This window comes from Myotis myotis, unplaced genomic scaffold (assembly GCF_014108235.1).
Source record: "Myotis myotis isolate mMyoMyo1 unplaced genomic scaffold, mMyoMyo1.p scaffold_m19_p_18, whole genome shotgun sequence".
NCBI lineage: Eukaryota > Metazoa > Chordata > Mammalia > Chiroptera > Vespertilionidae > Myotis > Myotis myotis.
The window spans coordinates 17,043,803-17,060,758 of record NW_023416322.1 but is presented as its reverse complement, the minus strand read 5'-3'; the positions used below and the strand labels follow the sequence as shown (position 1 = coordinate 17,060,758).

The following is a 16,956-nucleotide window of genomic DNA, read 5'->3' as shown; positions in this document are numbered from 1 at the left end:
ATCTTTAATAATGATTTCTAATTTTGTTGTAAAATATCACAAGGCTTTAATTCCTTTTTTAGGTACTCCCAAACCAACCATCAAATGGTTACGGAATGGTAGAGAGCTGACAGGCAGAGAGCCTGGTATTTCTGTCTTGGACGAAGGCACAATGTTGGTTATTGCTTCTGTTACACCATATGACAATGGGGAGTACATCTGTGTAGTAGTCAATGAAGCTGGGACCACAGAAAAAAAATATAACCTCAAAGTCCTTGGTAAATACAGATAAAAATGCTAAAATCACAAAATTGAATATGTGACATTTTCAAATTATTATATGTTATACTCTCAGTGTAGTATTATGTAATGTGAATAGAAATGTTATCATTCAAAACTGGCGATCTGATTGTATTTATTGACCGATTTGATTAAAACTTCATGTAATTTTTTATTGTGACTTTAATATTTTTTAAAATTTTTATTGAATTTATTGGTGTGACATTGGTTAATAAAATAATACAGGTTTCAGGTGTACAACTCTATAAAACATCATCTGTATATTGTATTGTGCATTTACCACCCCAAGTCAAGTCTCCTTCCATCACCATTTATCCCCTTTTACCCTCTTCTACCTTCCCCCACCCACCTTTCCCTCCGATAATCACCTACTGTTGTCTGTGTCTATGAGTTTGATTTTTTATCTGTTTAATCACTTCACCTATATCATTCAAAATTCAAATGGTAGAAAAATATATATAGTCAAAAGTATCATGATCAGGAGCTGAGTCATCTACTAATCCTCCCTAGGGCCAAAGAAAGTCATTAGCTTTATATTTATGTGTGTGTATCTTCCCAGAGATATTTATACATATGCAAAGAAATATATATCATTTTTTATCCTCGTTTTATTTTATTTTAATTTTTGGTTAGTCCTCACCTGAGGATATTTTTCCCATCAAGTTCTAGAAAGAGGGGAAGGGAGGGAAGGGAGGAGAGAGAGAGAGAGAGAGAGAGAGAGAGAGAGAGAGAGAGATTGATTGATTGGCTGCCCTGACTGGGGCCAAGAAATGATCCCACAACCCAGTTACATGCCCTTGACCTGGAATTGAACCCCAGAACCTTCCGTGCACAGGCCAACACTGTAACCACTGAGCACACTGGTAGGGCTATCCTCATTTTATTTATTTATTTATTTTTATGTATTTATATTTTAAATATATTTTTATTGATTTCAGAGAGGGTGGAGGGAAAGAGAGATAGAAACATCAATGATGAGAGAGAATCATTGATCGGCTGCCTCCTGCATGCCCCCTACTGGGGATCGAGCCCACAACCCGGGCATGTGCCCTTGATCAGAATCAAACCTGGGACCCTTCAGTCCACAGGCCGTCGCTCTGTCCACTGAGCCAAAACGGCTAGGGCTACCCTCATTTTATATCCATTACTCTGCACCTAGTCTATATTGCTAAAACAATCTATCTTTGGGATTATTCAAAATTCCTAACCCTTATTTATACCTACAGTTTATGGCTATGCCATTATTTACTTAACCTTCCTCTATTAATGATGAGCATTTAGATTACCAGTTTTTTGCTATTGTAAGTAATACTTCAATGAAAATCTTGTACTTTTATCATTTTGTCAAAGCTGTGTACCTTTTAAAATTTGGTGGATATTGGCTTCCATAGACCCTGGGCAATATTCACTTATGTCAGGAAAGTAATGAGGCCCATGTGACTTAATTAAGACCCTAGTCATTTGTATTTTAAGTGATTTGTAGAATAAACAGGTTCTCCCTTCAATTTATCCTGAAGTGTATCCTCAGTTCAAAACTCTGAAAAAGAAAAATTCAATAAGGATTACTTATAAATATATTGGTCAAGACTATTCATTTTCTATTAAGGCATGTGCTTGAAATATGACCAGCTGGTTTTAAAGCACAAATCTGATAGAATTTGCTTACTAATGGCCTGAGCAAAGAAACTTTATAAGTAATATTTATTATAAGGGTAACTAGCCATGACTCCTCTCTTTTTGCAGTTCCTCCAGTAATTAAAGATAAAGAACAAGTAACAAATGTGTCCGTGTTGGTCAATCAGCTGACCAATCTCTTCTGTGAAGTTGAAGGAACCCCCTCTCCCATCATTATGTGGTACAAAGATGATGTCCAGGTAAATGGAGACATCCACATATTCACCATTTCTTGCCTCTGAAAGACATCATTCAGATGTGACTTTCTTCTTAATAATAATATGGAAACTTTACTTGAATTTTTGGTTATGCATTCTAATTGGGATTGGAAATAACACTGAGCATTCTGGCTCTTAAAGGTGACTGAAAGCAGCACTATTCAGATTGTGAACAACGGGAAGATATTAAAGCTCTTCAAAGCCACTCCGAAGGATGCGGGAAGATATTCCTGCAAAGCCATTAATGTTGCAGGCTCCTCTCAGAAGTACTTTAACATCGATGTGCTAGGTAAGGGAAAACATTATTTTAAAAACACTACAAATCAGATGCATTTCTTACATAAGAGTAAAGACTGAAAGAGTAAAGGGAAAAATAAATTGATAGGCTAAATATCTTCATATCACTCTATCATTATTTTGTCGTTAATATTTGTTGAACAGAACCATATTGTATGGAGATTTAAAAGGTATTATTATTTATCATACAGAGACATCTATAGGTTTTTGGTACCATCTTATTCATAAAATCATCAATAACAACACTTGTCAATTTCTCTAGTTAGATGGGCAGGAAATTCTCTGGGTAGTAACTCGGTAGGATGAGGCAGAGTAAGTACCATTCATGCTGTCGACATCTCCTGAAGCTACTGAGTTGTACTTGAACTTGGATGATAGAAAATGCACCTAATCAATTTTTTTTAACTAAATCACCTCAGCTCTGATTGTAGTTAATGGGGGAGAATTCTGAGAACAGGTAATAACTGTAATAAACTGGGTTAGAAAACATTTTTAATTTTTTAACAGTAATCATAAATTTAAAATTTTATAATTTAGTGTGTGAAATCATATTTGCCAATTTGAGTTTACATAGTGATAAAATGACTTCCTCTCTTCTCAATATTTTGCTCACCAAAATGGGCATATGATTTATAAGTCTGTGATGGAAGGAGGAATGATACTGCATTAAAATTACCTTACAAAACTGTTATAATATGAAATTAATCTCTCTCATTAAACTTCTCAAAGTCTTAAGTACTTTGCATTTCTTGTACCAACATTCCCATTATTATATTTAAGTATAGGCTATAAAATCTAAGTAATCTTTTCTGTCATTAGTCCTATTGACATCATTTCTCTTGACACACTCATTTGCTTTGAATTTTGTCTGGGCTGAGGACTCCCACATTTTTATCTCCAGCTCAGACTTCTCTGGCATGGTGAACTGAGTGGTCTCAATGAATGCCTATTCTGGTCACCTGTGGTGATTCCTACCATAATGACCAGTACCTCCACCCATCCACTTGCTTCTGCCAGAACCTGGTATTCCTTCCTACCTCCGTCTCCCCTACTCCTTAAACCTACATCCTCTTAAGTCTATTTCCTAATCCCATGTTAAATTATTTACTCCTTTCTATTTCCATTGTAAAGGTATCATTTATAAGCTGCATTAATACCATTTAATAGCCTCTGAACTCTCCCCATCATTTACACTCTTTGCTACGGGAATCTACTCTTTATGCAACAGCCAGTATGGCTGATCGTACCCTTCCCCTACTGAAACCCTCTAACAGCTGGAGATGAAACCTTTCATTTCAATGTAGATGAAGAACCAGACACCTTAGCATGATGTGAAGGGAGAAGATTCCAAGTCAGGAAAGTGTACAGGAGTTCTTCAATATGTTTGATAATTCCAAGAATAAAAACCAACAGAGCCAACACTACACTCAGATCCAGTTTTAGTGTAGGGTCCCTGTAAAAGAGACAGGGGTGATATATTTTAAGCAGGACTATGGTGTGATATGTAGAATTTGAACACTCGTTATAAGATTGACAGTGGTTATGTCATTCATTAAAATGTATAGCAGTAGTAAATTGTATGAGCTTCACTACTCACTCATATTCTAAACTTCTTTGGTACATGGGTTTAACACTCCTCAAAATGATGAGTTTTGTACTACCAAGAATTGTCCTGCTATCAAATCTTTCATGAATGTATTCCTATACTTGAATTTAACTTTTGTTTCCATAGATGTGATATGAAAAAAAGATCCAAAGACAGAGAAACAGCGATCAGACTATTAATCCCCAGAGGGAAAGTAGGAGAGGGAGGGGGCAAGGGGAAGAGATCAACCAAAGGACTTGTATGCATGCATATAAGCCAAACCAATGGACATGGACAACAGGGGGATGAGAGCATAAGTGGGATGGGGGGAGGATGGGGATTTAATGGGGGGAGATGACACATTTGTAATACCTTAACTAATAAAGAGTTTAAAAAAAAAGAAAAAAGATTATTCTGTGATATGTTTAACAGTAAGATCTTGTTGAAATACTGTAGAAATCATTGATTATCTGATCTCCTTCCCCCCACTCTTTTTGCAAAGTTATAGATATTCATGATAATATGTATTTGTTCAAGTTCCACCAACCATAATAGGTGCCAACTCCGCCAATGAAGTCTCAGTTGTCCTCAGTCACGACACCAGCCTTGAATGCCAGGTCAAGGGCACTCCCTTCCCAGTGATTGACTGGTTCAAAGATGGCAAGTGAGTATCTTTTCTGTATTTGTTACAAGGGTATTTATAGGAAATCGATGTGTAAACACATATGGATTTTCTCTTAATTATTTTACCTCACGGACTATTATTGAATGAGCATGACAGAAGGCAATATTGCTCAAAAAGTGGTCTCAAAGCCTTACAATACCTTTCGTTTTTATGAATTACAAGGCTCTCTAATTGCTGGGGATTTTATTTTAGAAACATATGAAACTCAGGTTTATTATACATGAAATAGTCTGTCCACAGGATAAGAATTTTTAAAAAATAAAAAATGTAACATCCAAATGCAGAAGTGATTTTGCTTTGATATGGGAATTGTTTGAATTACTTAAAAAGAAAATGTGTTGCCCTGGCCAGTGTGCCTCAATAGCTAGAGTGCCAATCTGAGCACCCAGGGGTCACAGGTTCAATTCCTGGTCAAGGGCACATACCTGGGTTGCAGGTTTGATCCCTGTCCCTAGTCAGGGTATGCAGGAAGCAACCAATTGATGTATCTCTCTTCTCTCTCTCTCTGTCTCTCTCTCTGTCTCTCTCTCTGTCTCTCTCTCTCTCTCTCTCTCTCTCTCTCTCTTTCTCCTTTTCTCGTTACCTCCTTCCCTCTATCTCTCCCTTCCACTCTATCTAAAAAGCAATGGAAATATACTTGGATGAGGATTAACAAAGAAAAAAGAAGGAAAAAGAAAAGAAAAATGTGTTTACTACAGCAAGATAGGAATACTTAATCTAGTTCTCTGTACAGGCAAAAAGGAACAACCACAGAAGAGCAGTCAGATGTTTCTTAGACTTCAAGGTCTGCTGAGGTTTGCCCACACTGATATAACTGCATGATTTGTATTGTTTGTGAGAGTTCATTCTCATGGCATGGTCACAGTTCATGTGTTAAAGTAGTTCCTCAGAGCAGGTGTCTAAGACTAAGCAGCCAAGAGTAAAACTTTGCAGTCTAAATAAAAGACTGTATGCAAACTTTTTAAAGATCAGTAAGCCAAACAACAGCATAGAAAAATGTATGGAGGGTATGAACAGGCAATTAAAAATATATTAAGTAAGTAATAAATGTATTAGAAGATGCGCACCCTCAATAATTTGGAGAATGTACACAAAAATCATACGATTTTATTGTTCACAAATCAGGCAAAAATAAAAAAGTAAAATTTGAAAAATATCATGTATTTGCTAGAGAATGGGAAATTTGGATATAGTATTCTGCTGGGGAGAATGTGAACTGGTACTATGAAAGGTACTACTGGTTTATTAATATAGCAATGCTTATAATTATGTATCGTGTGGTTAAGACACTGGTACTATTAAGATTTGAATGCTCTAGCCTGATGGGTGTGGCTCGGTGGTGGAGCATCGAACTATGAATCAGGAGGTCACAGTTCAATTCCTGGTCAGGGGACATGCCCAGGTTGTGGGCTCCAACCCCATTGAGGGGCATGCAGGAGGCAGCCGATCAGTGATTCTCTCTCATCATTGGTGTTTCTATCTCTCGCTCTCCCTTCCTCTCTCTGAAATCAATAAAAATATATTTTTAAAAAAGAAAAGATTTGAATGCTCCTATGCTCCTATGCTGTAATGGAGCAATTACACCTTCAGCATTTAGAGCAGGAAGCAGTCATGGTGTCCAAAGGATGGCCTTTGCATGTGGAGTTTCTCCTTCGATGATAATATCTAGATGATATTCCCTGCAAAGTTGTGATGGCAGAAAAGCGAAAACTACCTAAAGCACCACCTTAGGAAAATGAGTAGATAACTCACAACACGGTCATATTAGGAAGCACTGTGCAGCAGTTAAAAGGAGTAAGATCAAACTCTATGTACCAAAATTATCTCCATAGCTATTGTTGAGTGAAAAGTAGAACAAGAACACAATGCTATTTATGCACAAAAACGTTAGATTCCCTTGGAAATACATTTATGGGTGAAAATATTTAGGAAAACGTGGGAGAATGCAAACCAAACTGATAATGGTGAGAGGTCTAGAGAGAAGACTCACATTAGGGGTAATAAACCAAGAAGCCCTTTCCTTATTGTAATGCTTACATTTTTACTTCTTTAAATTATTATGTTACTTGCATAATTAACAATTAGTAAAAGTTTTAAAGTTACTTAAATTTGAATAACTGTATCAAGTATTCACTTCCTTACACAGCTAAAATGCATTAAACTAAGGTACTTTGTTCTCTTAGCTTTTGAGAACTTTATAAAAATGTCATGCAAGAAGTAGTAAAGGATGCTAGCAAAGAAATGAAATGTGTTTCCATTTAATCTTATAGTCTGACTAGTGGCTTATTAATAGAGCAGTGCTTCTAATTAGGTATCATGTGGTTAAGTCACTGCAACTTTTTAAAAACTAGCTGTGAGTATTCCTAAAAAGAAGATCAATGGATTTTAAAGAGATGACTCTTGGGATATCATAGACTTTAATAACCATAATGTTTGAGTATTAAGTAAAGCTGTTGCCAGTTGTATAAAGTGAGCATTTAATAGTCAGTAAATGGCTCGGTAGCAGAAAAAGACTTCCTAGACAACTATATATGAGCTGCTTTTGTCATAAATACCTTTCAGTATTTATGATTAAAAAACCATTCATATTTACTATAATATCTACTTTTTAGAAAAGTTGGCCTGGTCATTGTCTTCAGTAAGTAATAACCATTTTTTTTCTATTGTGAATACTTTTCCAGATATTGATATAGTGATAATTGGTTCAAAAACAATATTGCTTGGCCTGAAAGCTCCTATACTCTTGGTTTTTCTTTTCTAAATGATGGTAGAAATATTGGCTGTGCAAACCAAAACCAAACCAAAACAAAAAATACAATATAAAACAAAAGCAAAACAAGCAGAAGAAGAGAAAGAGGAAGGGATGAATGACTGAAGCAGATAATGATACTGCCAGTTTGCTATTAATATTATTCAACACTTTAAGTTCAAAATGAAGAAACTCTTCATCTTAAAGTGATAATTATCTCACTTGCATTAGTGGATTAGTTTAATAATTCCATTCTTCTCAGTAGGAGTACCAAGCACATCATTTTTTTCTAGATTTATACTAAAAAATTCAACTTTGATTTTTAACCTCATATGACAATGATTTTTGTTGTGATTAAGAAGAGAGGAAATATAGGAAAATAAAAATAGACTCATGGAATAAAATTTTATTTTTTCTAGGCCTTTATTTTTGGGAGATCCTAACATTGAACTTCTAGACAGAGGACAAGTTTTACATTTAAAGAACGTGCGAAGAAGTGACAAGGGGCGCTACCAGTGTACTGTGTCCAATGCAGCTGGCAAGCAAGCCAAGGATATAAAACTGACAGTCCATAGTAAGTGTGATTTTCTATGCTTTTTATTGGTATCAGTTCTCAGTATGAATTGAAAAGCAGGGTTCACTCTAAAATTAACTGGTTTTTTTTCAGACTGAATAATTTAGAATGCTACTTTAGAATAAACAGTCTGTCTTTATGTGTTTTAGGCTAGAATGTTGCATCCAATTTTAATGCATTTTATCAATAAGGATGGACTTTTTTCAAGTGGTTTAGTGGTTTTTATATGATCTCACTTAAGAGATCACAGATTTCCTAATTGTTTGGCATATACCTAGACCAATTGTTTACATCCTTAAAGGGACATATTAAAAAGGCACAGTGCATTTTAATGTGCAGTGTGTTTATAACCTTTATCTTTAAAACCTTCCACAAACGGAAGAACGGGTCTCAGAAAAAGTATACATAAATTAAATTGAAACTGGAAGTGGCATTTATTTGGCAAATGTAAGCAATAGATGGATGTTATACTGTTCTACTGTCAACTGGAACTGTTCTTTGAGTTATTTTTCTCAATTTCACAAATACAATCTTTTTAAGTATAAATGCTATTCCTTTGTAAAACATTTATGGAGGATAGGCAGTTGTTTGAACCCGTGTTTTTGGCTTCATTGACGTATCATCTAATTAGGCTACCCAGCTGATTTAGAAAGTCTTCATCATTTGCATTTGCATCAAGGCCTGACAAACATTGCTGAAACTAAAATTTGAGCTCAGAAAATATATCCACTGCAAATTTGCAGCAGAATCTAGTGCATGGGAAATGTATTAAGCAGCTGACCATACTTGTGATTCAAACAACAGAATGACTAACACAGTATAAATTTTGCACTTAAATGCTGTTTTTGTCTGCTAATTTTGGGTTGAATTCATTTAAAAAAATTATCAAGCTAATAGCCAAACTAATTTCCAAAATCTTCCAGTATTCAGTGCTCATATTTGAAGACAATTCTTCTCATTCAGAAAAAAATTTAGTCTAAGTTTTAAGTTCAAAAAATTATAATGTAACTTTACCACCATTAAGAAATTAAACTACTGTATTGTAGGAAAAGTGATTTTATACACCTTCTACTTCTAAAAAAAATGAAACTGCTGATGTTTAAATTCAGAAGCGCAAAAAAATATACCTGGAACACTAATATGTTCAATAACATATTAATATTTTGCACAAAGTGTTTGCTAATAAATAATATAAGCAATAAAGATAGACTTTTGACGCCTTATATTTTAATAAGCTTTGTAAATTTGTCTTAGTCTTTTTCAGCCTCACCCATATTTTTACCACCATCAGTGTTTTTTTAATTTTTGTTTTGTTTTGTTTTCTTTTACCATCAGTTTTAACACATCTTAGCAGATTTCCCGTCAGATTATAATGGATTTATGTTTTTTCAACTTCTTTGAAAACATTTTTGTTTGTAATTTTTATACAGACTATTCATCACTTTCTTCAGAGTTAACACTGAGTCCTCAAATAAACAAAAAAAAAACCCTAAGTGATGTCATTAACACCTGTCAATTTGTCAAATCCAAGAATAGTAGGTCTCGCCATAAATTATGTGTGAGAAAAATTTGTGTAATGTGAATGTCTGTCACTGTGAACTAGTTCTAAGAATGGTTATCAGAAAACATTGAGATACTCTGCTCAGCAGTCAGGCCTTGTTTTCTAATATCATCTCCACCAAAAGGAACCAAGGCTTCTTGGAGAAATGATTAACTCCAGGACAGGGGCAGGAATATGCAAGCAGCCCGGGGCATGTAGTGGGACCAGAAAGTTCAAAAGTACTAAAGTAATAAAATAACATGGGTATGTCAACGGGACATAGGAGCCAACTGGAATAGCTTCCAATGGACGAAACTGGAACAATTCAAACAACAAAGGAAATAATATAGTATTAGATTATAACCCAAAATATAAATTAAGTTTTGGGGAGTCCATATTGATATAAATATGATTGGATAAATTGAAGAGGAGTGATAAATCTCCCATATAGAAGATTCCAAATAAATTATATAGGTATTCCCCTCTCAAGGACGTAGAACGTAACTTTACCCCATAGGTATGAGCTGGGGAGAATGATTCCTTTCCAAAGACAGGGGGGAAAGGGAGCAACTCTACACTCGAAGAGACCTAGCGAAAAACTGTCTTGACCAGGTTGTCAAAATAGCATCACCGAGGATAAGTGTGCTGACAGCAGGTACCCTTGATTGAGAAAGTGCTTTACCTCTGTCATCTTTCTCCCAGACCCATAACCCTAGTCTAAGCATAAGAAAAACATTCCACAAAACATCCTATTCTAAAATAAAGTAATGTGGCCGAAACCGGTTTGGCTCAGTGGATAGGGCGTCCGCCTGCGGACTGAAAGGTCCGGGGTTCGATTCCGGTCAAGGGCATGTACCTGGGTTGCGGGCACATCCCCAGTAGAGGGTGTGCAGGAGGCGGCTGATCGATGTTTCTCTCTCATTGATGTTTCTAACTCTCTATCCCTCTCCCTTCCTCTCTGTAAAAAATCAATAAAATATATTTTAAAAAAATAAAATAAAATAAAGTAATGTGAAGGCACTAAGCGCAGGCACATGCCATTTGGTTTCTCTTAAATCGTTGCAATTATAGCGCAATCCTGGAATGATCACGTTCAGAATATGCAGCAGTTTCGAGCCACTTGAGTTGTTTTTCCGACAGCAGAGTCCTCATGTGGTGTGAGAAGCCAGGCATGCGGTTGCTGAGTTATGGAAGAGACACATGTAGCCAATTAGATGAGTAAAGTCCAGTGAATGAAGTCTTGGCAGGTCCAAGAAAAAGTAAGAAGCAAAAGTTAAAGAAGCCACAGTGATCACCAGTAGCTGGTTCTGAAAGCACTTAGACCTTTAGTATTTCTTGGGGGCAGGGCATGCAGTTGTACCACACCTGACGATTTTGCTCCCTTGGCCCGATTTGAAACCTATTTCTATCTACTTTAAGTGGCGTTTCATTTTGTTTTGCTTTGGTAAATGTAACGTTCTTAGACTGTAATGTCTATTGGACTTAAATGAGTCCCTGAAACGAAAGCTGTGATGTTCTGCTTTATCCGAAACCCAGAAGGAGGGTGATAAAAATGGACAAAACAGGCAAGTCATTATCAGCAGATAAATCACAGGCTTCCTGTGTCTTTAATGTGTATTTGCTTTGAGTGCATCATTTAAACACCTGTCGCATTTAAGATTTTATGCAGCTGCTAAAGCCTAGAAAACTTGTTTCTGCTCTGAAATCCTTTGTAGTTCCACCCAGTATTAAAGGAGGGAATGTCACCACAGAAATATCAGCATTGATCAACAGCGTAATTAAGCTGGAGTGTGAAACACGCGGACTTCCGATGCCAGCTGTCACGTGGTATAAGGACAGCCAGCCGATCATCTCCAGTTCGCAAGCACTTTATATTGATAAAGGACAGTTTCTTCATATCCCTCGAGCACAGGTCTCTGATTCAGCAACGTACATGTGTCATGTCAGCAATGTTGCTGGAACTGCTGAAAAATCGTTCCACGTGGACGTTTATGGTAAGGAACATATATGTGCTTTAATCATCTCTCTTTCCACCTCTGCCTTCTAATATGCCAACTTCCAATTCCTTCACTAATAAGGTCCTGGTGGATTTGATCATTTTCAATATGCATGGGTAGGAGTTAGAAAAGTTTATCCCATGATTTGGAAAAAATGTTTTCAAAAGTTACCGTTAGCAGGAACTGGTCCATTCATTTGGCCAACCATTTGGCTGTGGCACGTAGGGCTTCCAGACCATTTGACTTTTATGCAGAAGGTAAAGGCATTATTAGGACTAAAAGCATTCTCTTCTATTTGCCCTTCAGAAGCCAGACATAGTAATATCCCACAAATATTTAGAATAGCTGTAGATCGGCTGAACCAAGAAATTCTTTCCTCAATAGCCTAAGCCGGGGATGAATGGTAGGAGTCCTATTTCATTGGGACTCAAAGAATTGCTTGAAATATTACTTTTTTCTCACAGTTCCTCCAATGATTGAAGGTGACTTGGCTGTACCTCTGAATAAGCAAGTGGTTGTTACCCACTCACTGACACTGGAGTGCAAAGCTGCCGGCAACCCTCCGCCAGTTCTCACCTGGTTAAAAGACGGTGTCCCCGTGAAAGCCAGTGACAGTGTCCGCATAGAAGCTGGTGGGAAGACGCTAGAAATCACGAGTGCCCTGGAAGTCCATCGGGGGCAGTATGTGTGTGTGGCGACCAGTGTGGCAGGAGAAAAGGAGATCAAATATGACGTTGATGTCTTAGGTACCTAAGGATGTCACTATCTGGATTCCCAGATTCATAGCCAAACCTGACTAGTTTATTAAAGCTTTCTTTTTTTTTTTTTGCCCTGCCAGTGTGGCTCAGAGGTTGAGCATCGACCTATGAACCAGGAGGTCACAGTTCAGTTCCCAGTCAGGACACATGCTCGCTCTGGTTGTGGGCTCGATTCCTAGTAGGGGGCGTGCAAGAGGCAGCTGATCAATCGTTCACTCTCATCATTGATGTTTCCATCTTTTTCTCCTTCTCCCTTCCTCTCTGAAATCAATAGGAATGTATTAAAGTTGGTTTTGGTGTGGTGTTTTTTTTTTTTGGGGGGGGGGGTCAAGAATAAAATAATCTGCAGTAATAAAATAATTTAATTTTCTGTTCAACTCTGGACTGCACATTACTGAGTGTTGGATTTGTCACTAGAGTCCCAATGTCCAAAAGCCACATAAAGCTTCCACTGGTTTTGATAGAATCCTTTGCGTTTGTAAGTGCACAGGTGCATTTTACATCTGGGACCACATCTGCCTGCAGGAAGGGAGAGCACGGTCTTCCGTGCTGAGCACCGTGATGAACAGCAGGAAGCTTAGTCTCTGGGTCTCGGAAGTCATCTTGCAGCCCTCAGTCTTAATTCTTTTAAATTGAAGCCTTTTGAATAGAGGCCCGGTTTTTGAGGTTCCCTCCTTTTATTCTTATGAAAATTAGCAACATAAAATATGAGTCAACTTTATATTCAGATGGTGTCAGTAACACCATAGTGCTAGATGAATTGCGAAAAATCCGCAATATGTCAAAAGTACATTCACTAACCCAGGCAAGTGTGTACTGTAAAATGTATTTAACATTTCAAATCCCCTTTGTGTGCCAGTTACTGCAATACTTACCAACTTAGTGTTGCTTAAAGTGATGCTGTATTTTTTTTTCTTGTATACATTTCACTGCATGTTACATCTCTGCTGTTTTCTAGTGCCGCCGGCTGTAGAAGGAGGAGATGAAACATCTTACTTCATAGTGATGGTTAATAACTTATTGGAGCTAGACTGTCAAGTGACAGGCTCTCCCCCACCAACTATCATGTAAGGGTTTTGGTATGTCTATTAAATACCTCCCACTTTTTTATTTGAGTGTTTCAGAGCTATCTTGAAAGAGGTCCTGCGTAGCTAAAAAGTGGTTGTATAAAATTACATTCTTTATATTCCTCTTTTAATAGACACACACTATATACAAGGCGACTTTTAATTGATACTCACAGGGTCTTTAAATCTGCTCAATTAGAGGCATTCCTTTTATGCTCTTAGAAATTACATCTCCAGTTTATAGAAACAGACTATTAAGCAGTCTGTTAACTCTTCCTGGGACCCTGAAATGTTAATGAACAACTAAGTAGAAAGAAATAGACCAGACATATTAGGGAAATAGTTAACGTGCATATATGTTTACTGATTCTATTTTCTCATTCCTTCATTCACAAAGCATTTCTTGAATATTTATCTCTCATTTCCAAAGTGCTATAGGAAATGCAATTAAGGAACAGTCAACTAAGGGAATAAAATATGTTCACCTCTGATTATAAAACTATATGGAACGCTATATCATTTCAAGTGAATAATAAATGCCCCTAAGGCATTTACCTCGTTTTGTAACCTAACATTAACAGATGAATGAAGAACTCAAGACATGGTTATTGGGATCCAGCAATATGCCAACCTCTGTGTTAGCCTGGGTTTCTTTTTTTCCCTTCCCCATGTACAGTTTATTTTATAAAGTAAGAAAATAGGAAATTAGGCAGATGCATAATTGAAAATTTATGTATATGTATAAAACATATAAATAAATATAGTTTCTTTAAGATATATATATATATACATATACACACACACACACATATATATGCATATATGAAGAATACATATATATATATATATTTTTCCCCCCCCCAGGGACTTAATCATTTAAATACATATCCATACTTCTTTTTGCCTTGTTTGTATAGGTGGGTGAAGGATGGCCAGCTAATTGATGAAAGGGATGGATTCAAGATTTTACTGAATGGACGCAAACTGGTCATTGCCCAGGCCCAAGTGTCAGATACAGGCCTTTATCGGTGCGTGGCAACCAACACTGCTGGAGACAACAGGAAGGAATTTGAAGTGACTGTTCATGGTAGGCTGAAGAAGGGACAAGAGCATTTCATTTAAAATTAATCTTTGCATTGTTTCATTAGCTAGTTCACATTGTAGCTCTGGTTAACTCTTGAGGTGTGGAGAATAATGTAAAGAATGTGAATTTGCGCCCTGGCCAGTGTGGCTCAGTTGGTTGGACGTTTTCCATGCTCTGAAAGGTTGCTGGTTCGATTCCTGGTCAGGGCACATGCCCAGGTTGCAGGCTCGACCCCCGTAGGGGGTGTGCAGGAGGCAGCCCATCAATGTTTTGCTCTCATGTTGATGTTTTCCCTCCTTCTCCCTTCCTCTCTCTCTAAAAATCAATAAAATAAAATAAAAAGTGAATTTGACCTGGCTGGGGTTCTCGGTTGGAGAGCCATCCTGTATACCCCCAAAAGGTTGCAGATTTGATCCCAGGTTGGGACTCATACGGGAGGCAACTAATCGATGTTTCTCTGTCACATTGATTGTCTGTGTCTCTCTCCCTCCCCCCACCTTCCTCTTTCTCTAAAATTAATGAAAACATATCCCTGGGTGAGGATGAAAAAAAGGGGAATTTGAATTAAATAATGGTATATTTTTAAGTCACTTTATTAACACACTTGCCCAAGAGATACCATGTGAATGCATAGAGAACTGAAATGTTAAGATATTCTGCATAGAATGCCAGGTCTGTGGAATGATCCTAATTAAGATAAAAGAGGGAGGCAGAAAATTCCACATCAGAGGGTTATGTCAGCCTTGAAGGGTTTTGCCAAAACAGGAGGGAGTGTGAATAGAGTCATTTCCAGAAATGGAGGCTGAGGGTGTTATGCAGGATCCGGGGCATCTAAGTGCATTCACAAAACTGGCACGTGAGTGTGAAAACCATTACTGCAGCGACAGAAGCAACTTTCTGGCGGGTTATTATGTGTCTCACTTGCCAGCAGAGCCTGGGAAGGAGGGACTGGAACGAGAGGCCGGGGAGCCATTTGGAAGTCATCGCAGAGGTTTCTATGAATGTCAAGTTCATTTTCCCCTCTCCATGCAGACGCTTTTTTCCTGCCTTTTCAATCCCGTGATGGAATATAGCGATCCTGTTTCACAGTCTCAGTTCCAATTCCTGAGTGAGGGACGCTGGCAGGGCCAGCTTAAAGCAAGTGGCCATCCTGGGTTCAGTCAGCCTTGCTGGGGGCAGGGTCACCCACTATAAATATGGGTGCTGGTTTAATGAAGGAGCTCTCGAGAAGGGGAGGGTCATAATAAAGAGGGAAAAAGTGTAAGTTAAACATACATGTGGATTGCTGTTGCTGCAAATATATTGTACTCATTCTTTTGAGAAGTAGGGTTTTATAATTAAGAAATAAGTACTCGCTAAAGTATAAATTAACTTCATGGGGTAAAATTATTTCATGTTTTGTTTACATTTTTACAGTTTCTGGTTTCATTTTGCATACAGATTTTTAAGTGTCTGACTCTAACCCCACTGATTATGGTTTTTTGTTTCCTTCCTTCCTCTCTCCATCCCTCCCTTCTTCTCTCTCTATCCCTCCCTCCCTCCCTTCTATTCTACTTTCTTCCTCTCTTGAATCTAGTTCCTCCAACAATCAAATCGTCAGGCCTTTCTGAGAGAGCTGTAGTGAAATACAAGCCTATCACCTTACAGTGCATAGCCAATGGCATTCCCAATCCATCCCTTACATGGTTAAAGGATGGCCAGCCTGTGAGCACTGCCCAAGGAAACTTCAAAGTAAGTAGAAATATTAGTGAGCCCCAAATGAGAAAGCTACACAGATCTCCCATGAGTAGCACATACTTCTTTCCCAATTGTAGATTTTCCTGTCGTATGGATTTTGCCGAAAATTTATTGAAACAATATGTGTTTTCCTTAGCATTTTTAAGAGCATTTCACTTAATATTTTCATATGAAGAATGGAATTAATTAAAAACTAATAACTTGAACAGTCATATCCATTTTTAATTTATTAGTTGGTACTTTTATTATTTTGATTGATGACTATCTTAACTGTTGAAAAATTAGTGTTTTATGAGTGAATAGTGTTCATCAATACTGCGCATCCCCAATATGTTCACCATAAACTAAGATTAAGGTAAAGACACATCTATATAGACCTAACTGAAAAATATATTTTAACTAGTGTTAAAAGCTTCAAGAGGGCAGAGATTATATAGCTGGTATATAACTGTATCTCAGTACATGTTTGTTAAGTATATAGATAGATGATAGATAGATACATAGATTCCAAATCTAGATAATTTAAATGATGCATTTAAAATCAAGATTAATACATATCGCTACTAGGTTCAAGTTATTTGATTAATGTGTGTATGAACTTGGCTTGTAATAAGTTTTCAATAGGGAGGAATGTGCTGAGTTCTTTTCTCAGTAAAATAGGTGGATATCTGATCATTTATTGTTCCTATTCCCAATCCAACGGAAGGAATCT

At 37.2% G+C, this 16,956-nt stretch overlaps 1 protein-coding gene across 1 annotated transcript in view; it reads left to right on the top strand.

Annotated features, from left to right (window-relative positions):
* HMCN1 (hemicentin 1) overlaps nt 1–16,956 on the top strand; it is a 377,912-nt gene that overhangs the window by 221,465 nt on the left and 139,491 nt on the right. The window contains exons 26-35 of the mRNA XM_036343707.1: nt 63–257; nt 2,023–2,153; nt 2,313–2,460; nt 4,591–4,717; nt 7,907–8,061; nt 11,317–11,595; nt 12,063–12,344; nt 13,315–13,423; nt 14,341–14,510; nt 16,084–16,238. Coding sequence (XP_036199600.1) covers nt 63–257; nt 2,023–2,153; nt 2,313–2,460; nt 4,591–4,717; nt 7,907–8,061; nt 11,317–11,595; nt 12,063–12,344; nt 13,315–13,423; nt 14,341–14,510; nt 16,084–16,238 — 1,751 coding nt within the window. The remainder of the gene's footprint in view (nt 1–62; nt 258–2,022; nt 2,154–2,312; nt 2,461–4,590; nt 4,718–7,906; nt 8,062–11,316; nt 11,596–12,062; nt 12,345–13,314; nt 13,424–14,340; nt 14,511–16,083; nt 16,239–16,956) is intronic.